The sequence below is a fragment of the Lagenorhynchus albirostris genome, chromosome 7 (assembly GCF_949774975.1).
Source record: "Lagenorhynchus albirostris chromosome 7, mLagAlb1.1, whole genome shotgun sequence".
In the NCBI taxonomy this organism is placed as follows: Eukaryota; Metazoa; Chordata; class Mammalia; order Artiodactyla; family Delphinidae; genus Lagenorhynchus; species Lagenorhynchus albirostris.
This window is the reverse complement of record NC_083101.1, coordinates 62,687,293-62,711,534: the sequence shown is the minus strand read 5'-3', so window position 1 is coordinate 62,711,534 and position 24,242 is coordinate 62,687,293. Positions and strand designations below refer to the sequence as shown.

Here is a 24,242-nt window from a genome sequence, read left to right as displayed (position 1 = left end):
GTGCTTCTTGGCCATCTGTATGTCTTCTTTGGAGAAATGTCTATTTAGGTCTTCTGCCCATTTTTGGATTGGGTTGTTTGTTTTTTAATACTGAGCTGCATGAGCTGTTTATATGTTTTGGAGATTAATCCTTTGTCCGTTGATTCATTTGCAAATATTTTCTCCCATTCTGAGGGTTGTCTTTTCATCTTGTTTATAGTTTCCTTTGCTGTGCAAAAGCTTTTAAGTTTCATTATGTTCCATTTGTTTATTTTGTTTTTATTTCCATTACTCTAGGAGGTGGGTCAAAAAGGATCTTGCTGTGATTTATGTCAAAGAGTGTTCTTCCTCTAAGGGTTTTATAGTATCCGGTCTTACATTTAGGTCTTTAATCCATTTTGAGTTTATTTTTGTGTCTGGTGTTAGGGAGTGTTCTAATTTTATTCTTTACATGTAGCTGTCCAGTTCTCCCAGCACCACTTACTGAAGAGACTGTCTTTTCTCCATTGTATATCCTTGGCTCCTTTGTCATAGATTAGTTGATGATAGGTGTGTTCCATTGATCTATATTTCTGTTTTTGTGCCAGTACCATACTGTCTTGATTATTATGGTAGCTTTGTAGTATAGTCTGAAGTCAGGGAGTCTGATTCCTCCAGCTCCATTTTTTTCCCTCAAGATTGCTTTGGCTATTCGGGGTCTTTTGTGTCTCCATACAAATGTTAAGAGTTTTTGTTCTAGTTCTGTAAAAGATGCCATTGGTAATTTGATAGGGATTGCATTGAATATGTAGATCGCTTTGGGTAGTATAGTCATTTTCACAATATTGATTCTTCCAATCCAAGAACATGGTATATCTCTCCATCTGTGTCATCTTTGATTTCTTTCATCTGTGTCTTATACTTTTCTGAGCACAGGTCTTTTACTACCTCCTTAGGTAGGTTTATTCCTAGGTATTTTATTCTTTTTGTTGCAGTGGTGAATGGGATTGTTACCTTTCTTTATGTAGCCTTTTTACTTGACATCATTCCTTAAAAAAAAAAAAAAAAAATTTTTAGTCCCTTAAAAAAGTTTACTCTAGGGACTTACCTGGCGGTCCACTGGTTAAGACTTCGCACTTCCACTGCCAAGGGCCCGGGTTCGATCCCTGGTCCGGGAACCGAGATCCCTCATGCCGTGCTGTGCAGCCAAAAAATAAATTAAAAAAGAAAAACAAAAAACAATCTTATTGATCTTATCAGAGTACGAGCTCTTTAAAAAAAAGAAAAAAGGAAAAAAAACCAGTTGACTCTAAGGGTAAGCAAATAAAATCTTAATTTTGTTTTGTAAAGCCACTGACAGCTGTCAGTGACTTTAAGAGGTCACTTTGTTTGGAATCTTGCCCAATAGGGTTTATGCAGAAGAAGTTCTTAACAGCTAACAGTCTTTCCTTGATCATCCCTTTTTTTTTTAAGTTCTACAAAGGATCTTGCAAATCTCTCTTTACCTGGTTAAATGCAGTCACTGTAATGATGTATTGATTATTTCAAGAATGGTTATATCAATAGCAGTAACAACATGTTGAAAGAGAAGTGTACTAAATAAAAGGGACCCTGTTAAAACTCATTATTATGTCTGCACTTAGTTATTTAATACTAATCACAAAATAATATTCATAGAGATCTCAACTGTAGTAATAATTTTAGTTTTTCGTAAAATGTTTTCAAATTCATATGGGGGCTTTGCTTTCAGGTTCACTGGCAGCACGTGGAGACTATTGAATTGGTAAATGATGGCTCTGGTCTGGGATTTGGCATTGTAGGAGGAAAAGCAACTGGCGTGATCGTGAAAACCATCCTGCCTGGAGGAGTAGCTGATCAGGTAAGCTACTCCAGCAGATTTTTTATGTTTTATCAAAAATACACCTTCATCTTTTACATTTCTGTTAGAAGAGAATTTGGCTTTAGACAGTGTCAGAATCTTCTCTTTCGCTGGACTTGTATGTAAAATGTTTTTCTTAGACCTGGGGAGAAATACATTTCAAGAGAGACCTTGATTTTCAGTTACAGTTACAGACAGTGATCTTAAGCCTCTTTAGAATCACAGACTAAAGCCCAGGTTGTGGTTTTGATCATTGTAGAGGTATATATCCTTTATTTTATGATTGTAAATCATGTTTATAAGCCTACTTATCTGTTTTATAGCTACAAGGTATTATGGAAAAAAGAATACTTCATTATTGAAGGGCGAAAAATAAGATTCATCTTGTCCCTTTAGTGATGGGTCACTGGTGTCATCTTTGTATATGAAGTACAGCCTGTTTTTATCTCTTAGAGTAGTTTATTAAAGCATTGCCATTTATGCTATGTAAAGTTGTTGGAGCATATGTGAGAAAATTGTAAAGTTACTAATTATGATTTACATTTTAATTTGACAAGTTCTAGTGTCTCTTTTGCCTTGGTTATAATGTTTTATATATAAAGCTGTTTGCTTTTGCATGTGTATTTGAACTTAAGTCACGTGCATCAAGTATTTTTCATATTGGTAAATGAAAGGCAGATTTATGGGCAGCCTTATCAATAGAGATAACCTTATCAATTATTGAGAGTAACTCAATAGTATGTGCGTTTTCTTCCTTTTAAACATTAGCCAGTATCATGCAGTATCCAGTGAAATTTCTCTAATTGACAGGCTTGTGGTAAATCAGCTTTACCTTGTGTATAGAGCTGCACTATCTAATACTGTAGGTACTGGCCACATATCACTTTTTAAATTCAAATTTGAATTAATTAAAATGAAATAAAATTACCACCCCAGTTCCTCCATTAGACGAGCTATATTTCAAGTGCTCTAGAGCAATATGTTGCTTGTAGCTTCCATATTGGACAATGCAGAACATTTCATCACTGCAGAAAGTTCTAGTGGACAGTGCCTGTATGGAGGCTTACCAGACTGCTGTTCACTTCCCTGGTTTATCTGAATTTAAGTCTCACAAATATTTCATCTGCAAATGAGTTTTTTAGGGATGCAAATTTTTGAAATGGCAATGCAGAAAATTGTGGTATTAACTCAGTGGATTTTTGTGGTTGATACTGTATTTTGAGTTATATATATTTGTGAAGTGAGTTATACTTCACCTTTCCTTAGTGGCATTTTCTGTTTATTTTATCCCTCAAAAAATTCACAGAAAGACTAGTGCTTTCTTGCATCGAGTGGGTAGAAATCAAATTGAAAAGGTCATATCAACTATTGATTTAAAGAATATTTATGAATTTCATTTACTTACATCACACTTAATGAAGTTAGCATGCTTCAAAAGACAGTTAACATCACAACCACATGTTTAATGTACCATGATTGGTAATTCATGTAATACCTCTTTTTTTGTTATTACTCTCGTTCCCTCTAAATGAGGGATTTCTCTGATGAAGTTAATAATAATAACAACAACAATCTGACTAATCAATCCCTTTTTATTCAGCATGGGCGATTATGCAGTGGAGACCACATTCTAAAGATTGGTGACACAGATCTAGCAGGAATGAGCAGTGAGCAAGTAGCCCAGGTCCTCAGACAGTGTGGAAATAGAGTCAAATTGATGATTGCAAGAGGTGCCATGGAAGAACCAGCGGTGCCCACCTCTTTGGGCATCACGCTTTCCTCATCCCCATCTTCTACACCAGAGATGCGGGTAAGGAGATAAAAGCAGTTAATGGGAAAGTCATAGACTGTAGCACTTAGATGACAGTGGTGTTTATTTAGAAACTAGACTTATTAATGTTAGTGTATTAGTGCTAAAGAATGAAACAAAATTCAAATGTAATGATGTTTCAGCACTAATAATAGTTTATTAAATAAGAATAATGTCTAACAGGTGAAAGATAGATTGCTTAAAAATTCTAGACTACTGTTTTTGATTTTTCTCTAAGCACATTTATGAGGAAAATGTTTTGAAGTTTGGATATATTTTAAAGAATTATTTGCTACTAATACGTAAAACGTTTAATTCTATCTTTTTCTTACTTAGAAGAGTTTCTGTAAGGTGGGCTGTAAGTTCCAATCATTCCCTTTCAACACCTTGCTTCTTAGTGTCTTTTTGTGGGCAAGGTGGATAAATAAAGCTTACTAAAACCTCTCATTGTTGTTTTCAGGTATGTCATATAATTGTTATCAGATTTGTAATAAGTTGCTATTCTTGACCCACTTATATAATTTTTTTTAGAGAAAAGTTATGCTTTTGGGGTTGTGACAAAAGCTTCATAGGCGCAGAGCATTCCATCTTTGTTCTTAACTTGGTATGATAAAAGCTAGAATGTTTCAAAATTATTATAATGTGATGGTTATCTCAAATAGTTCAGGCCACAAGATGATAGTGGATTAAATATCAACAAAATAATTTTATCCAGAAATTTCTTAAATATTTAAGAAGAGAATTATGACCAATTTCTATATGAGCTTTATAGCAAATGCAAGTTCTACATTCCTTTCTTATAGATCTAAAAACAGTTATTTTCTAAACAGTTGCTACAAATTCTTTCTTTTAATATTCTAACCTCCTCCACAAGCCCTTTAAAACTTTATTAGAACACTTGAAATTTCCATGATTCTGTTGTTTTTAGGATTGAGTTTCGTTGCTATTTTTTGCAGGGAGAAAGAAGTAAAGAAAGAAAGCCTGTTTATGAAAGTATTTAAATGGCATTCTTTTGTGGTAAACAAAACATTTTATTCAGCAATATATAAATGAATGCAATACCAAAAACCACTTGATGTAATTGAAAGCTTAGAAAAATATCTATTCTGTGCATATCATCATTTGTGAAGCTTGTGCCCCTTTTAAAACCATTCGATAGTCAAATTGCCACCCTCTAAAATAGCACTTGCATAAGTCTTATTAAAAATAGAAGACACATTTGTTTCAATTGAAGCAGATTTCATCCTGTCATTTTCTTGTAATTATCTAAACTTTAAACTTTTGCTAAGTTTGCACAGATAATTATGTGCAATGAAAAAAATAAAACTTTACTATACAATTATATCTCATTTAGGTGACTTATCAGTGAGGTACAGAGTGTGCTTAAAGAAAATCAGAAACCATTACCAGCTCGCCCCAACCTGCATGTCCATTCGAACCAAAGACTTCATTCTTTTGTGATCTTCCTAGGGTTCTCTGTGGAATCTGCTGACACCACACTAGTATATAATGCCAACAACTTATTGATGACTTACTGTGCTAGTTCACTCATGCTTTATTCAGCGAGCCTTGCCCTTCAGTCCAATACATAATAACAAGTCTACATATTAGAGAAATCTGCTTTCAGGTACCACTCCAGGAATGAAGGAAATCATGTGTAAAGGCATTCTTTCCTTCTAAAAAGCTTTTTGTATTAAAGTTTGAATTTATAAAGCAAATACAAGGACAGTTTTTTTTTTTTTTTTTGCGGTACGTGGGCCTCTCACTGTTGTGGCCTCTCCCGTTGCGGAGCACAGGCTCCGGACGCGCAGGCTCAGCGGCCATGGCTCACGGGCCCAGCCGCTCCTCGGCATGTGGGATCCTCCCGGACCGGGGCACGAACCCGTGTCCCCTGCATCGGCAGGCGGACTCTCAACCACTGCGCCACCAGGGAAGCCCCAAGGACAGTTTTAATTAGCTGTTTGATATATTTCACTGGCTTTCAAAATAATTATCAGTCTATTAATAGTATATCTGGAGGATAGATTCACATTCATGGTGTTAGAATCAGCTCTCAACTTAAGGTAGTAATAACGGCATGTCTTGAGTGGGCAGTATGGCCCCTACATTCTAGGAGGAATTAACATACTGTGCAGCTTTTAAGAGCAGGGGTTCTGCAACCAGCTTATCTACATTTGAATTCTGCCTCTACTAGATTGCTGTTTGTCCTTGGAAAAGTTTGTGTTCCTCAGTTTCACCAGAGAAAAATTGACAGTAATTGTACCTACCTCATAGGCTTATTCTAAGGAGTAAATGAATTGAGACATGACAGGTGTCTGTTATATAGAAACTGCTCAATAATTGTTAGCTGGACTTGTTCTTATTCCTGATAGACAGTTGAGCAGAGTGATGCTTAGAAAAAAACAGTGGCAAAGCTAGATTTGAACTTGCTGATGTGGATTCAAAGTATGAGTTATTTTAACTGTATTACATCCTAACTTCTTCAAAAATGAAGATGAGCCATCCCTGAAAATAGAATTTGTTAATTAGAAACTGTCTAATTTTTAACATTTTGCACGCACAGACAATTATATATTTCTCTGATGGGGGTGTTCAGCTTTACTCTTGACATTCCTTTTGAGTAAAAATGTGATGCTGCGTCCAAGTTGTCAAGATTGAAGGAGTAATCCCTACTCTATAATTTTCTAGCTGAGTTCTCTAACACCCAATTACATCATATTATTTCTAAAGATTGTGGCTTAAAAAAGATTATCTTGTTTGTTTACATGTTTATTTATGTGTATATTTATTTATCAATTTTATTTTAGGTTGATGCTTCTACTCAGAAAAGTGAAGAAAATGAGACATTTGATGTAGAACTCACTAAAAATGTCCAAGGATTAGGAATTACCATTGCTGGTTACATTGGAGATAAAAAATTAGGTAGTTTTTAAACATTAATATTCTATTTCTTTCATCTTGGCAATTGCCTGTAATGTCTTTGTCTTACGAAATATTGAATCAACATAATGTATTTTCAGATTGTCATAAACTGATGGAAATCTTCCTTAGGAATAATTTAGTGCAGGCGACTCTGATATTTTATTTCAGACAAAACCATTGTCTTTTTCTGTAGCGTAAGTTTCTACTAGTGGTTTTCTTTGTGTGGTTGGTTGATTTATATCTGTGCAAAATTAGGATTTTATATTTGGAGAATGGAGGATGGGTATTGTTTGAGTGTGCTTTGTAAATAGTAAAGCAAAACAAAGCAAAAACAAACCTATTTCTAATCTTAGAACCTTCAGGAATCTTTGTAAAGAGTATTACAAAGAGCAGTGCTGTTGAACATGATGGAAGAATCCAAATTGGAGACCAAATTATAGCAGTAAGTACACATTTAATAACAGCTTTGTTAATTTTCATGGTTGAGAGATGCATTCTCCTAGTTCATGCAGTTTTGAGAACTACAGGTAGCTCTGTACTAATTGAAGCTTGCTTTGGTGGTTTGAGCTGTCATCACAATTACTCATTATTTTGTGGAAGTCAGAGCATTGGATAGAAGCTTTATTGATACCTTTTCTAAAGGTGGGACACTTTCTTGACTAACTGCTAATACATCTGCTTTCTGGTTTTAATGATTTTGGTACATTAATAATCATACTTGTATTTTAGCTGCAGATGCTCCAAAACTAAAGACCAGACATTATCACTTTTAGTGTACTTGAATCTGAAATTGGGTTGTGTGCATTTTTTTACATCAGCTTCAGAATGACACTATTTTTGTTGGCACCATGACCAGGGCTCCTTTTAGCTGTAAGACTATAAAGGAATAAAAGAAATAAAGCCAGATCCTCTTGGTTAGATCAAGCTCATAATTGTATCCTAGTAACATTAGTATGTTTTGACCACATAGGTGTTCAAGGTAGTATAAAAAGAATCCAACTTTCAGTTCAGTGTTCAGTGGAAACTGGACTACCCTAACTACTTCTCAGAACACGAATCCCAGAGACCCTGCGTCAAGGGCTTTCTGGTTAAATAAGTTTACGAAAAACTGCCTGTGATATCATTTCTTAGGGGTCCACAATGCACATTGAAAAATCAAAACCTGAGAAGTTTCCCAATAAAGAAACTTGTTTAACTCTTTTACTTCAGAGGTTCCTAAACTTTTGTAATCATGTTCTTTCTTCCCTCAAACATATATTATATTCTTTGGAGTACATTTTGGGGAATGCTGATTTATCTTAATATATATTTGTTTATGTGTAATGAAGTCTGTTTTCCCCTTGGGATCTTAATAGTAGTTAAGATAGAAGAGTCCTTGTTCACTGCAGCATTATTCACAAGAGCTAAGATGAGTAAGTGACCCAGAGGTCCATCTGCAGATGAATGGATAAACAAAATGTGGTATATACATACAATAAAATATTATTTAGTCTTATAAAGAAGGAAATTCTGTCACATTCTACAACAAAACCTTGAGAACATTATGCTAAGTGAAATAAGCCAGGCACAAAAAGTCATAGCAACAGAAAGTAGAACAGTTGTTGTGAGGGGCTGGTTAGAGGAGGAAATGGGGAGAAGTTGTTCAATGGGTATAGTTTCAGTTTTGCAAGATGAAAATGTTCTGGAGATGTATCGTATAACAACATGAATATACGTAACACTACTGAACTATATACTTAAAAATGGATAAGAGTAAATTTTATGTTTTGTGTTTTCTTTCACATTCAACAGAAAGATAGAGATGTCCTTTATCAGTCTCTGCTCTTGGCTTCTACATTGCAACTCTGTGACTTTTCTTGACCTTTGTTCTATAAAACTCCTAACTACACCTGTTTACCTCTTGAAATCTGCTCTAAAGACCAAGTTGTGCGTGCCACCTAAGCTGGTCATATCCTGGGAAAGAGCTTTCCCATTGTATCTCTATTTTAACATACAGTGAAACTTAACTACTTTACTTTTTTTTTTTATTTTGGAGGAAAAGGAGAGGGAGAGAGTGAATATATACATATTCTAAATCCATATCTGATAAAGAATTAAAAATTGAATATATAGCTAATGTACTTGCCCCCCAGACTATATATTTGAATCTAATAGAAAGCTTTTTTAAAAACCAGCATTCTTGAGATATAACTCACAGAACATACAATTTGCCCATTTAAAGTGTATGATTCAGAAGCTTTTAGTATCTTTACAGTTGTGCGTTCATGATCACAATCAATTTTAGAACATTTTCATTAACCTTTAAAAGAAACCCATCCCATTAGCAGTTACTCCCTAATTCCTCCATCCTCCCAGCCCTGCACAACTACCAATCTACTTCCTATCTCAATAGATTTGCCTATTCTGGACATTTCATGTAAATGGAATCATTCAGTAGGTGGTCCTTTGTGATTTGCTTCTTTTGCTTAGCATAATGTTTTCAAGGTTCATCTATGTTGTAGCATGTATCAATTCTTAATTTCTTTTTTTTTTTTTTTTTTTTTTTTTGCGGTACGGGCCCAGCTGCTCCGCAGCATGTGGGATCTTCCCAGACCGGGGCATGAACCCGTGTCCCCTGCATCGGCAGGCGGACTCTCAACCACTGCGCCACCAGGGAAGCCCCTTAATTTCTTTTTATAGCTGAATAATATTCCATTGTAGAGACACACTACATTTTATTTATCCATTCATTAGTTGATGGACATTTGAGTTGTTTCCACTTTTTGGCTATTACAGACAATGCTGCTGTGAACATTCATGTACAAACTTTTGTGTGGAAGTATGTTTTCATTTCTCCTGGGTGTATACTTAGGAGTGGAAATGCTGGATCATATAACTCCATGTTTAACCATTTAGCAAGAAGCAAGATTCCTTAACCTACAAAATTGGGATAAAGACACTTCCCTTGTATGATTTTTAGGAAAACCAAATGAGTTATTTATTTAAAATACATAGTATGCATGGCACATAAGTACAGTTTAATTAAGCAGATATTTATTAAGGGTCTGAAATGATTACACATTTAAGTCTCATAAAAGTTTCCTTTCAAGCTTGTCATTATTTTCATTCTTATATAAGTGGAATCTGAAATATAATTTCGCTTAGGCAAGATCAGTGCTAAAGGAAATTTTTGACTCAAAAGCAGAAGCACCCTTCTTCTGAAGTATTTTCTTGCTTTCAATAAAATCACTGTCTTTGCTGTCATCAGTGTTATATTTTTAATTTTTAGCAACATTCTCTTCAAAGTTGGAAGCACCTCGACTTTTAAGGAACATGATGCAGTACTTTTGATCATGCATTAATTTTGTGCAAAATACCATCATCTTGTGGGCTTTTGAGATACGGGTAGGAAAGTTCTTCACACTAGTTCCTTTTCACAACTGCTGTATTTGATTTTTTTTTTTTTCAATTTTGTCCTAGCAGCAGCTATTTGGAACTATGTTTTTATTTTGTAATTGTTGAGATGGTGAGAAGATTAAGAAATTATTTCCTACTATTTTGAGGATGTATTATTTTGAAACATTAAACTCTTTTGTTATAAGATTCCTGTTTTACGAATTGTGCTCTGTTGACCCCTAGAGTTTCACTGTAGACATTACGGGGCGGGGAATAGAGACTATTTTTCCCACATTATATATTGGTATTCTATATAGGAATTATTTAATAAAAGGTCAATTTTTTTTTAAAGTTGACCAACCTTGTCATTAGATAAAATCATATACTCATTTTTTTAGATTGGTATACAGAGATCCTTGATAAAAGCAGTATAGAATTAACGTCTGATTTAAAAAAAATTCTAAACAAGCATATATTGATAAATAAGGAAAGGTATCAAGTGTTGCCTTTGGTATTCTGTGACTTTGTTAATAGTCCCAAGTTTTGTATGTGTGTATAGGTATAGGCCACATTGGAGGAGGCTTGGCCAGCTAGATTGAGTGTGCTAAGGAGCTGGGCTTTTCCATTTGTTCTAACTAGGGTTTCTCCCCTTATTTATTGCACCTGTTAATTGTGGTATCTGCACTGCACATTTTGAGGATGTTGGATCTCTCCTTGAGATGGCACATAGCAGTTTACTGCCATTGCACCTAGTTCCACAGCACTTTTGTCTCTGGGACAGTTGGGTCTGAAGCCACCTCTTAACTCTCTTCCTGTGATATTGAGGGATCAGAGATGGCCTGAGCCCTGATTTAGGTTTTGGTGACCTTGTCTCATATGTATGATGGGTGTAATTATGTTGATCAGAAACTGCTCCCATAGGGCTTGGGGTTTTCATGTTTATTAATCACTTCTTCACTTTATTAATAATAATACCAGTTTCTGAGCATCTTTCCAGTACAAAGTGCCATGTGCTGTATTTTTGGGAAAGTGGGTACCATTATTCTCATATTACAGATGAAGATACTGAGAAATTTGAACCAAAGTCTAGGTTTAAAAGTCCATGGTTATTCCATTATAGCAATTTCTTCTGTGCTAGTACCTACCATCTCTGACATTTGTGTAAGGAATATATTTTAAAATTCAGGTCATCAGGTTTTGAAAAAAAGGGAAAAATGTGGTTTTTTTTCCTTTACATAATGAACTTTATTGCTACTAAGTAGAAAAAATCATATACATTCGATTTTTCTTAGTGAAACTGCATTTAAAAATTGAGCCATAAAGGGCTTCCCTGGTGGCGCAGTGGTTGAGAGTCCGCCTGCCGATGCAGGGGACACGGGTGCGTGCCCCGGTCTGGGAGGACCCCACATGCCGCGGAGCGGCTGGGCCTGTGAGCCATGGCCGCTGAGCCCGTGTGTCCAGAGCCTGTGCTCCGCAACGGGAGAGGCCAAGGCAGTGAGAGGCCCGCGTACCGCAAAAAAAAAAAAAAAAAAAAAGAGCCATAAAAATCTATTGCAGATGAAAACTTACAGCCTAAGTTCTGTGCATTGTAAGAATTTTTATGGCACCTCAGAGTTGAGATTTTTCTCCTTTACTACCCTGAGAGTAAATAACATGTTTATTTCTCTTAGATTAATTTTTGTCTTTGAAGTCTAAAGAATATAAAATTTGAACGTGGCTTAAAAAAACCCTTCTCATAGAAACCACTCTTAATAGTTTGTGATTTAAAATTTCAGAAAATTTCCATGTATCTATATTTAAGAGGATCATATTAGTGTATACCTTTTTATTGTTTATTTTACTTAGAAATATACCTGGGAGGTAGTCATATTAGCACATATAGATCTATCATAATATACTTAAGTAACCCTTATTCATGGAGAGTTATGTTGTTTATAGTTTCTTGCTAATATAAATAACTATTACACACCACTTTGGATATCTTTTATGGATCAAGACTTGAAACATTTGACTTTGCTGTAATAGTAGTATTTAGATTTGAATTTTACATATTTTATTACTCAGCACTGGATCTTGTATGCCACTGTTTTCTTTTTTTGTTGTTGTTGTTTTTTGGGTTTTTTTGCGGTACGCGGGCCTCTCACTGTTGTGGCCTCTCCCGTTGCGGAGCACAGGCTCCGGACGCCTGTGCTCCGGACGCGCAGGCTCAGCGGCCATGGCTCACGGGCCCAGCCGCTCCACGGCATGTGGGATCTTCCCTGACAGGGGCACAAACCCGTGTTCCCTGCATCGGCAGGTGGACTCTCAACCACTGCACCACCAGGGAAGCCCTGCCACTGTTTTCTTATGTTGAATTTTAAATCTGATTAATCTCTTAGTCAGTTAGAGTGTTTTTTAGTAAATTTTAAATGAAAGAATGTGTTGGTAGACTTTCTGAACCTTTTCTGTCTGATAACCTCTTCTGTTGCCTTTGCACACTTGGATGATTTGGCTGGGGATAACATAGACTTTGCATAAGGAAGACTTAGGGGGGATAATCTTAAACAACCTTGGAAATTTTGTCATCAACTCTCTTTTAGTTTTTTATAGGGAAGGGTCTTCCCTTTTCCCTGGAAGAAATCTTAGGCAAGTGCCATGACTTACATTGTTCTTAGAGAGTAAAAGGCCTTTGGCCAATCAAAAATCACCAGATACAACCCCAATTTAGTATTAAAAATTTCCCTTCCTAAATAATTAATTTCAGACTGCCTCCCTGGCCTCCCAGAAGCCTGCTATGAACTGATGGCTTACATAGGGATAGAGAATGCACTCTCCAGTATGTCTTCCTTACCTAGCTTTTCTTTTCCTCCCTCACCTTCTCATTTGCTTTCTGACTCTTACCAGTGTAAAAGGTGAGAGAAGGAAGAGAGGAAAAGACAGTAAGACACTTCATCCTTGACTGACACTGTTGTAAGATGGCTTTGTACTGAGTGAACCTGGAGGGTATGTAAAACCGACTGTCATTTAGGGTTCCTTCTTGGATTCCTGAGAGATCCTTGTGGAGATATTTGAACTTTCCATGACAGATGGTAGATTTTTTCATCTGACTGACTCTTCTTCCCTTTGGCCCTGGTTTCTCAGCATTCTGCTCCATAGATTCTCTCTTTGGGGTGCCATTATTCCCTAGGGGTACTCTTGGGTAGGTTTCAAGATGGCTTCAGCCTGGCTGTCTCGTGTGTGTGTGTGTGTGTGTGTGTGTGTGTCTGTGTGTGTCTGTGTGTGTCTGTGTGTGTGTCTGTGTGTGTGTGTGTGGTCCCCTTCTGGTCTGTGCCCAGACAGAGTTAGGCTTTTGAGCAGTTCTCAACATAATAGTTTTCTCTTGCTTCACTTTCAGAGCAGTTAAACAGCCTCTCCCTTAACCTCCTTACAGAGCTAGACACAGTCTACTACCTTCTTCCCTACAACACGTGATGCAGCTCTTCTGACTTGTGGTCAAAGGCTAAACATCTAGGTGGAGTGGGGACTTACAACACTCTTCTCTCTAGAAAAAAACAAAACAAACCTCCTTTAAATTTTTCCTAATCTCTAACAACCCAGCCCATTTATGCCCTAAATGTGTACAAATTATAATTCTTGACCAGTTAGTTTAAATTTCTGCATGGTGGCCATCTCACAACACGGTATAGGATATAAATAATCATAGCATCTCAAACATAATTTCCATTTTCACATATGTTAACACTGAATATAAAATTTTGGGTTTGTAATTTCTTTCACAAAGGATAACCTGCTCACTCTGTTGCCTAGATGCTGATAGATTTTTTTCTTTTCATTTTTGAAATCTAAGAATTTAACCATGATATGTCCAGTGTTAGTTTTTTTCCCCTAGTTTTTCGTATACCTCTGATTTATAGAGGCAAATTTCTTTATCTACTAATCATTTCTTTGATTATTTTTTTCCTCAGTTATTTTTTTTTACTTCCTCAATTATTTTCCTCAATTATTTTTTTCCTCAATTATTTTTTTCCTCAATTATTCTCAATTATTCTCTTCTTCAATTTTCCTCAATTATTCTCTTCTCCTTGTATTTCTTTTCACAATTACATTGATATTCTAGATCAGCCACATTATGTCTTCAGTCTTATTTCCCTGACCATTTTTATCTATTTATTCTTATCCTCTGAAATATGGGAAAATTGCATATTCCTGTCTTCCATTCCTTGACTTTGTTTTTGCAGTATTTAAAATCCTGTTGACTGCCTTCACTGTAACAGTTTTCTTTTTCTTTTTTGGTAGATACTTGTTCCTTCTTTGTATGTATAATCCCTACTTCCATCAATATAATGAATTATGAATTCCTTTGAAGGGAAGTTTCAGAAAATACCTTTTTTCCTGTTCACTGCAGTGACAGGAAAGATGGAAGATGTTTGTACTGATGCTTCAGGGCACTTGCCTTCTTTTGGACTGTGGTATTCAATTCTTGTGACCTTTAGTTATTCTCAGAGATCTCAGTGAGAACTATGCTTGTACAAAAGGGAGTTGAGATGGATTTCTGTACAAATAATTCAGGAATTGACAAAGCAAAGAAGGAAGGGGAAAGTTTAAATTTAGTCAGTTTCACTTGTAGATTAATAGAGAGGAAACCGGGAAACCACAATGGGGAACGTTACCTCTCTATAGTAAGAGATTGTTTTCTTTGTGTAACCAGGAGTTAGTTGGGGTTGTGTGCGTATGCATGTGTGTGCATAGTGTGACTTCACTGCACATATGTAATTCTGTGCTGCCCCATGCTCCCAGCTTGGTGTGACCTCTAGCACTTGGTGTAGTTTTTAGAATCACTGGTTAGGGTCCACATGTACCATCTGACTTTCTTTTTTTTTTTTTTTTTTTTTTTTTTTTTTGTGGTACGCGGACCTCTCACTGTCGTGGCCTCTCCCGTTGCGGAGCACAGGCTCCGGACGCGCAGGCTTAGCGGCCATGGCTCACAGGCCCAGCCGTTCTGCGTCATGTGGGATATTCCCGGACCAGGGCACAAACCCGTGTCCCCTGCATCGGCAGGCGGACTCCCAACCACTGCGCCACCAGGGAAGCCCTGACTTCCTCCTTTTAATGAAGGGCAGTTGTTGGATTTTACTGAAGTTTCATCTTACAGACGAGAGAAACTATTCCCTCAAATTTAGAGATCCAGCTGGCCTGCCTTCAATCTCGTCATGTTCAGACCATTCCTCATAGAAGTTCCTCCAAGTTACTGGTATAGGGACTTGTCTTCTTCCATGGTTTCCAGTTTTGTTATGGTGTTTTCTCTGTTATTATATTTTTACTAGTCTTTCCAAGAGGGAATCAACAAGGTGGTGGTGGGAGGAAAGAGGAGAGTGTTAGACACCTATGTGCAAGTTGCCATTTAGCTTAAAAGTGTCGTACAAAACTTAAGTAACTTCCAAAGTCCAATTGATCATTTAGATCAGAGGTCTCTAGGTTTCTGATTGAATATCCCCATTGGTAAAAAAATCTGTATCTATCGATCTATAAACTACCCCTTTCTCCTTCCTCTTTTATCCTCTCTATATATTCATATATGATATATGTTGTTTTATATGTATTATATATATTGTTTTATATACATAGTTTATGTATTATATATGTGTGCGTGTAAAACAAATGAGATTTAAAATATGTTTAATTAAGAGTCGTGTTATATTCTTCCAGAAACCTCTGCAGTAAGGGTACTTCATCTTGGAGATCACTGATCTAGGTCTTTATTTTAGTTCTCATTCATTTAGTAAATATTTGAGTGCCTAATATGGTCAGCACTGTGCTCAGAAAAGCATGACACTTAATAGCCATTTTATAGTCATTTCACAATTCAAAAGGAATATCAGTGACTTTGAATTTCAACATTAAATTTATTGTTCCAGTTTTCCAAACTGTTTTCAAATTTTATGTATTAAAAAAATAAGGTGTTATAATCTGCATTTATTTATTCAAAAATATAATTTGCTTTCCAAATAAACCTTTGACATATGAGCCAGTTTCTCATTTGTGAATATCTACTGTGTGAACAGCACTGTTTTTTTTTGTTTGTTTTTTTTTTTGGTGGCCGCATGGCCTGTGGGCTCTTAGTTCCCTGGCCAGCGATCGAACCCCGGGCCATTGGCAGTGAGAACACGGAGTCCTAACCACTGGACCGTGAGGGAATTCCCAGTACTGTGTTTTGATGCCACACAGGGCCTGTCCTCTTGGAGGATGCAGAAATAAACCAAATAACGACAGAAAACGTAAAATTAAATTTCTGATAAGTGCTGTGAAGGAGAAATGGTAAAGGGGACTTTGACTAAAGTCAGGGGCATCAAGATAGCTTAACTGTGGAAATAACTACTGAACTGAGATCTAAAGTACTTATGGCTGTTTTAGTAAATAGATAAGAAAGAGCATGGGCTGGAGCAGGCTGTCCAGAGAGTCTAGACTGAGGGAACAGAACTTGCAAAGACCTCACAGCTGAAGGGAGCACTGCAGGTCAGAGAAACGGAAATGGTCCTCTGGGGCTGGAGTGCAGAGCAATAGGCAGCATCCCGCAGGATGAGGTTGGTGATGGGAGGTGGGGTTGACACAGCCATCCTAAGCCATGTTAAAAATTTGGAGCATTGTCTCAAGGAGTGTTCTACGAAAGGCCGGGGGTGGGGGGTGATGGAATCATATCTGTAGTTTGGAAAGGTCACAGGGGCACCATCAAGTGTTTTGTCATTTGTGAACTAGAAAAAGGGAAAATATTTTTTGAAGAGGCAAAGAAATTAAAAGGAAGGTAGTTTTGTCATCTTTCTTTTTTTAAAGCTGGTGTAAGTATGATTTCGGAATTCGTCAGCACTCTCAGTAGCTACTTCCTCACCGTCTTCTATACCTCTGTAGCCTACCTAGGACTGATTTCCAAACTTGACTGTGCATTAGGATCCCCTAAGAAATATAAAAGAATATTTTAAAAGGTGGAGAATCCTGGCCCCCTCTTTAGACTCGCTGGCTCATAATTTCTAGAAGTGAGACCCCTTAGTTTGTATTAAAACAGATGAAACACTCCTGCGTGATTCCAGTGCGTCTGAGCCACTGGTCCCCAGACAGGTTTTAGCCCATCCCCCCAACCTAGGGGACTACTCATTCCCAATTTTGTTCTCACTGACAAGCAGTAACCGTGTGTTTCGTGGGTTGGTAATACAGCTATCCTTTTATTTTTAACATGTCTTTTTCTTATCATAGGTAGATGGCACAAACCTTCAGGGTTTTACCAATCAACAAGCAGTAGAGGTGTTGCGACACACAGGACAGACTGTTCACCTGACACTAATGAGGAGAGGAGCAAAGCAGGACGCTGAGCTCGCGTCACGGGAGGACATCACAAAAGATGCAGTTTTGTCTCCTGTTAATGCAAGTGTAAGCAAAGGTAAGGCCACGTGAATCTGGTTTTCAGTTAGACTCTTAACATCATTTTGTATTTTTTCTAATTCTGAAATTATTTAAAGAGTCACTTTTTGTCTTAAGTATTCATTATGAACCAAGTAAAAAGGGAATTTATTAAAGTTGAGATTAACTGGAACCAGAGATGCATCCATTAACTATAGAATGGGCTTCCGAATAAAGCAGATTTCTATACTGTTTATTCAGTCACCACTTCTCATTTGGAAACATGTGCAGTCATTTGCTTTCTGTCCTTGCCTTACTTTTGGATGTCATTGCTTCCTTTTCCCTTTAGGGGGAAATATGTTCTGCCTAGATTATGTGTGTGACTCCCATAATGTTTCTAAATGCCCACCCTTTCCTTGAAGGAATCAACTTTAATTCAGTGTGTAGGCTTGGCTAGCTCAGTCAGTAGACCATGAGACTCCTATTTCCACATTTAGAAATGCCATTCATAAGCTGTTTGTACATGGATATGTCTGAAAATTACTGAAATCCTCATGTAGCTCCCTGATGCAAGTATTTATTGCTAGAAGTCAGGCTGTTGGTTTGAAAGTGTGTTTTATTTCTCAGACTGTTGACCTTTCTGGTATTTATGCCGTACACTACTAATTGCAGACCAGGAGAGAGGGAAGCAAGTCACAGGAGAACTTCATTACTTCTTTGTACCATTAACAGAAGAACTTTAAGTACATGTGGTTGATGAAAAGTTTACCTACAAAAAGCAAACTCTCATTTAGGTGTTCAAATAAAGCGGGGTTTGAAAAATTCAAGTGCTTGATTATATTACAGACATAACTACTAAACTTTCTTATCTTTAAGAAAATTATGAAGAAGATGAAGATTCTTTATCTTTGAGGAGAAACACCAGCATATTACCAATTGAAGAAGAAGGTAAACACTTGGAGCCAGGTTTTTATGTTCTTTATTGATTTTTAGAGAAATGATTTTTATAGATGTGATTCAACCTCTCTGGATATATTGTAAATTACAAAAAAAAAAAAACTTTCAAAAAAGATTCTTGAAAATCCTTATTTACAGATCGATTAATTGCTCCAGTAGATTAAAATAGTTTATAGCTGGCAGATTTTCTTGCTGAGTCCGTCTTTTTTTTTCTTCTACATTTTTTTAAATCAGAACCTTTAGGAATCATTCAGTTACATACATGGCTTTATTTCATTCCCCTTATTTCTTAGGATAGATCCAAGTTGTCTCTTCTTGAGCAAGCAGTAATGAAGTTAAAAGGATTTTTTAAATAAACACAAGAGAATCTTTAAAGCATAAGCTCTTAGGAATGAAATTATCCTTATTTTGGGGACTTTTTCTTCTAAATTTTTCGAAAGTTTTAAATTTTGAAAGGAATTACATGAGAAATTATTAAGCCTCTCTGAGGTTTCTCTCACTATATACCTAGAATTCATCAAACTGTTTCAAAAATTTTAGGGCGGCATAGTTTTAGTATATAATTATGCCCGAATGTTGCTGCCTTTGTTTTAGGCTGGATGCTGTGTGCTTCCCTGACCTGTCATATTGCTTTAGGTGTTTGATAAGTTAAATCCAGTGAACAAAGTCCAAGACTGATCTTCCTTATGAGAATTCTGCCCTTCACTAAATAATTAGATTGAAGCTTTGTAGTTCTTTAAAATAGTTCCTCTTTCATTATTTTTTTTCTACTGAAAATTGTGTTTTAACTTTTTTATTTTAAAGGGATATTTGTGTTTGCAGTGATATCCCAGGAGTGACAGGTGTAGGACTCTCAGGGATTTAGTCACATTTTGCTAGTTTTACACTCATAGGTGTAGAAATTATTTAGGATAATATGAATATCCAGAGGAGTGGGACAGGATAAAAATGTTTCAAAGCATAAAACTTGAGAGAGTAAGAAGGGATGGGTGTGGGGGATGGTCTTGAAGGCTCAGCCATCTGTTTTGCTTTGGTGAATGTGCATATGTGTATGGGAGGCTAGGTGGGAGAGGGTCTAGACTTAGAATCAGGAGTCCTACATTCTTTTTAAAATAAAGTAAAGGAAAAATGTCTGAATGATTCTAATGCATCTGTTCTAGTGCTGGTCCTCTGACAGGGATAAGATGTTGCCTCTTCCACAGAAATTTGACTCATAATGTGAGCCTGGACAAATCATTTGACTTCACAGTAACGTCAGGAGACTGGACTTTTTTTTTTTTTAATTTTTCAATTTTTTTTAAAATTTATTTTTTACATCTTTATTGGAGTATAATTGCTTCACAATGGTGTGTTAGTTTCTGCTTTATATAAAACAAAGTGAATCAGCTATACATATATCCCCATATCCCCTCCCTCTTGCATCTCCTTCCCACACTCCCTATCCCACCCCTCTAGGTGGTCACAGAGCACTGAGCTGATCTCCCTGTGCTATGCAGCTGCTTCCCACTAGCTATCTGTTTTACATTTGGTAGTGTATATATGTCCATGCCACTCTCTCACTTCGTCCCAGCTTACCCTTCCCCCTCCCTGTGTCCTCAAGTCCATTATCTATATCTGTATCTTGATTCCTGTCCTGCCCCTAGGTTCTCCACGACCATTTTTTTAAAAATTCCATATATATGTGTTAGCATATGGTATTTGTTTTTCTCTTTCTGACTTACTTCACTCTGTATGACAGACTCTAGGTCCATCCACCTCACTACAAATGACGACTTTATGGTTTTTTAAATATGCCTGAAATCTGATCTTGGGGCATTTGTGAAAGGGGGAGAATGAAGGGTTTTGTGACTGTAGGTTGGTTGTATGAATACAAATTTCAGACTGTTGTTATCAGCAGCTTACAGATTCCCCACTTTCTCCATTCCAAATCCCACCCTGCTTGAATCACTGCCCACCTGTGTAAACACAACAGAATCAGAGAATGGGGTTATGGGAGGAGGTAGGACTAGCTGACCCTCCTCTTTCTAACCTTCATCAGCTTGAAAGGTTTCCTGTAGTCTGTGTTCACCGCTGCACATTCATACTTCTCTGGAATGAGAAAACACTCATTTTGGGGGGCTAGTCTCCAGAAATATATCGCTTACTGTTTCCAGTTTCTCAAAGAGAAAACAGAATCGTTTTATTAATCTGACACATAACAAACCTGAAAAATAGTCCTGGAGTGGAAGCTCATTCATTCCACTAACAAGGAAGCAGCTAATGAGAAATTTGAATTTTAGAATACTTTTAAATTTGAAATTTGAATGCTAAAAAGTGATATTGAAAATCTAATATAAGGAGTAGTGGCGTGTAGAGATTTTTTTTTTTTAGAAGACAACCGTTATGAGTAAAAACTGTGATGTCATGGAAATCTTTGAATATGACTTGAAAATTCTTCTCAACCAGTTTATTTTAGCTAAGTGTTTTAATTCAGTATTGTTTACATAACTTGTTTAGTGATTTTCTTTTCTATTTTTTCATGTTCCTTTTTTGCCAATTAGTATGATTCCAATTATAGGGTTTTAACTTAATGTACATTTTCCATTTGTTTCTTATTTATATTTTCTTATTGTACATGGAGGTACATATATTATTTGTTAATTTGTTTGTTTTTGCTAAGTCATAGCATGGTCCCTTCTCTACTCTGTAGAACCAAATGAAAATGAAAGAGATACACTAACATAGAAGGCAGTGTGACTTTTTAATATAGAGTCACAAGAGGGCCACCAAGTGAATCCTGGAGCTACTTGGAGTCCTTGTTCTTTTAAATAAAAGTTAGACAATATATGAATACTTTAATGGAACTATAGTTAAGACCTAAAAGATATCTCTTAAAAGAGAATAGTTTTGGAACATGCAGATGATAGGCTTCTGAACTGAATTATTAAGATGTGTAGAGAAATAAGAGTAACTCATGTATTGAGTGAACAGTCAGACTTGGTATGACAGGTTGTGATCACAGTATCCCTGGTACCGAATGTTCAGATATGGAGATTTTTGTGGTATGTCACTAATTGTGTCACCTCTTTCAGGGTATCCATTACTGTCAGCTGAGAGAGAAGATACAGAAGATGCTCAACAACAGGAAGCTGCCCTGCTGACCAAGTGGCAGAGGATTATGGGCATTAATTATGAAATAGTGGTGGGTTAGCTTCTCCTCCCTAACTTCCTAACTTGTGAACTGTATTTGAGCAGGAAGTTCCTGACAATAATAAAGATGACCGTCATGAAGAGTCTTAGAGAAGTAGCAAACGCCCAGGGGTTTTTTCAAGTCTTAGAGAAGTAACAAACGCCAAGGGCTTTTTTCAAAGACCTAAATGTGCTGATTCAGATATTTAAAAATTTCAAGTTGGAGAGTAACCAAGGAGCTGAAGTAAAAATGAGATGGGAGTTTTAGAACTTATAATTCATCAGTATTTCTTACAGTTGTATATATTATTTAGATATTAGGAAATGTTTTTCTGATTCTTATTCCTAGGATTCGTGGAAAGAATCAGAATAGAATGACAGAATTTACTTGAAAATAAAACAAAAATCATCATGCCCTATGTGCAGAACTGTAATTTGCTATTTCTTCCTTATCACTCTTATGCTTTTACTCTCCTTGAGGGTTTTTATTCTTCATGCTTTTCTTTGTTTCACTTATGCCATAGTGAGCATTTTGTTTATTAAAGGTTTGCATACCTAGGGTAGCAGTTGTGATCTGCTATTTTAAAAAGAGGTTTAACAAAGTAGACACAAATTATGAATCTTTAGGTATATAGCAGCAACTTTCAGGAATTTCCAAAGGAACAATAAAATACTAGGTTAGGTAAAATTTTTCATATTGCTTATAATATTCAAGTAACTGTAGATTAGAAGCGATAAAGCACAACAGATAATGACATATAATATAAGTAATAACTAACATTTATTGAGTACTTTGTGCCAAGTAGTATTCTTAGTTTTTAATACTCATTACAAAGTTGTTTTTTTTTTAAACACTCAAGATGGTTAACAGTCAAATGAGATTTGAGTAAGTACAGCTGCTGTTACCATTTTAAATTGAGTCAAGGAAAAAATACAACAAAGTCCAGCTTAACTGTAGTTAATTTAGCAGGAAAGGAAAGTTGGGAGATTCCTTCTGTGGGGTGGGGTTAGCGTGACTGGCACGAATAACTGAGGCTGCACTCCTTCAGGCGCTAACTGAATAGTGAAGAGCGCCCTTTCACCAGCCATTTTCTCACAGAGATCAGACCCAAGACCGTGGACTTTTAACTGCTCTTTGTGCACATGCTCTCTTGGTGGCGCTTCCATTAATATGTCAAGCGTGGGATTTTACTATAAGTAAGAAAGAACTAAGCTATTTATAGGTCTTCATTAAACTCCAGGTAAATATTGACATAGATCTGGACTTCAAATTATTTTCTATGTAGTTATACAGCAAAAATGAAGTTACAGGAGGAGTAGTAGAGAGAAGGATTGATGGACATTTAAATGGGGACCTGGAGAGCTGCTCGGAGGAAGTGATACCTAAATTGGATTTTAAGAAGTAGAAGGATTTCATCCAGCATTAGATTGCAAAGTCAGATAGTGCAACATCTAGTATTAACCCTGTGCTTGTTATCATTAAGATTTGAAAAAGATCTCTTATAATTCAACATTTTTCTCAGTCCTTTTATCCCTCAGTTTCCTTAACTATAAAATAAAGGGGATAAAGCAGATCATCTTTAGTATACTTTCTGATTTTAATATTATAATGAATGGACTCCTTGTGAAAATGGTGAATTCCTAACGTTTTTCATTATTTAGTGTAACAGTAGGAAATAGAAAGTTTATTCTCCTGTTTTAAGCTTTGATTCACTTTTAAAGACAAGTGTTGTCCCCTTGATACAGTGTATGGTCCAGAGCCTGGGCTCTAGGTTCAGACTGCTGAGGTTCAAAGCACTTTTGTAGCTGTGTGACTCTGTTGAAGGTAACCTCTCAGAACCTTGTTTTCCAATTTGGGAAGCAAGGATAGACATTGTACCTATTTATGAGAAGTAAGTGAGATAATCTGTGTAATGGGGTTAGCACAGTCCTGGCACACGGGAACTGCTAAGGATGCGCCTTTTCTACCCTGTTGTTTGAGCTCAGGCTTTTGATTTTATCTGTGGTCACTCTGACTACCCTCTATCTGTTATCAGCACCTGTAGGCACTGCAAAGTGTCTTGGGTGCTTGCATCTGGCTACTTCGTTTTGGTTTGTGTTGGTTCAAGAAACTGATAGATATCAACACTCTTTCCAAGGCAAAGCTCTAAACGTTTGCCACTTTACGATAAGGGTTTTGAAGCTTTTGTAAGAAACTTGACCTTTTAGGGAGTGAACATAAAATACATACAGGAGAAGAAAATAAATGAAAGAATATTAAAAATTGTGATGATTTTTCTTGTTTCAGGTGGCCCATGTGAGCAAGTTCAGTGAGAACAGTGGGTTGGGGATAAGTCTGGAAGCAACAGTGGGCCATCATTTTATCCGATCTGTTCTACCAGAAGGTCCTGTCGGACACAGTGGGAAGCTTTTCAGTGGAGATGAGCTATTGGAAGTAAGCAGCTATTTCATTTTCCCCTTTGTAAATAAAATTTTGAAAAGGCTGTGGGAGGCTTAATGTGGTGAATAAGTAAGTTCTTATTTAAAATTTCTCCTCCAAAGTGTACTTGAGAAAGATAGGCAAGTAAAACTCCAGCCAAAGCAGAAATTTCAATCTGTATGTACATTGATCTTATCTAATTCCTTGCGTGGTTTTTGTTTGTTTGTTTTAGGGCCGGAGAACTATAAAAACTTTTCTTTAAAAATTTTGAAACATTCACTTTTTAGAATAGGTAATATATTCACATGTTTCAAAATCACAAATACAAAGATATACTCCAGTGAAGTCTCTTTTCTGTCCCAGTCCACTCAGTTCTCATCACCCTT

General features: G+C 36.5%; 1 protein-coding gene across 1 annotated transcript in view; it reads left to right on the top strand.

Moving 5' to 3' along the window:
* The window catches only part of MPDZ (multiple PDZ domain crumbs cell polarity complex component), a 168,394-nt gene that overhangs the window by 61,149 nt on the left and 83,003 nt on the right, over positions 1-24,242 (top strand). Inside the window, exons 7-14 of the mRNA XM_060155075.1 lie at positions 1,709-1,837; positions 3,438-3,647; positions 6,455-6,569; positions 6,923-7,011; positions 17,169-17,352; positions 18,189-18,260; positions 21,341-21,450; positions 23,725-23,871. Coding sequence (XP_060011058.1) covers positions 1,709-1,837; positions 3,438-3,647; positions 6,455-6,569; positions 6,923-7,011; positions 17,169-17,352; positions 18,189-18,260; positions 21,341-21,450; positions 23,725-23,871 — 1,056 coding nt within the window. The remainder of the gene's footprint in view (positions 1-1,708; positions 1,838-3,437; positions 3,648-6,454; positions 6,570-6,922; positions 7,012-17,168; positions 17,353-18,188; positions 18,261-21,340; positions 21,451-23,724; positions 23,872-24,242) is intronic.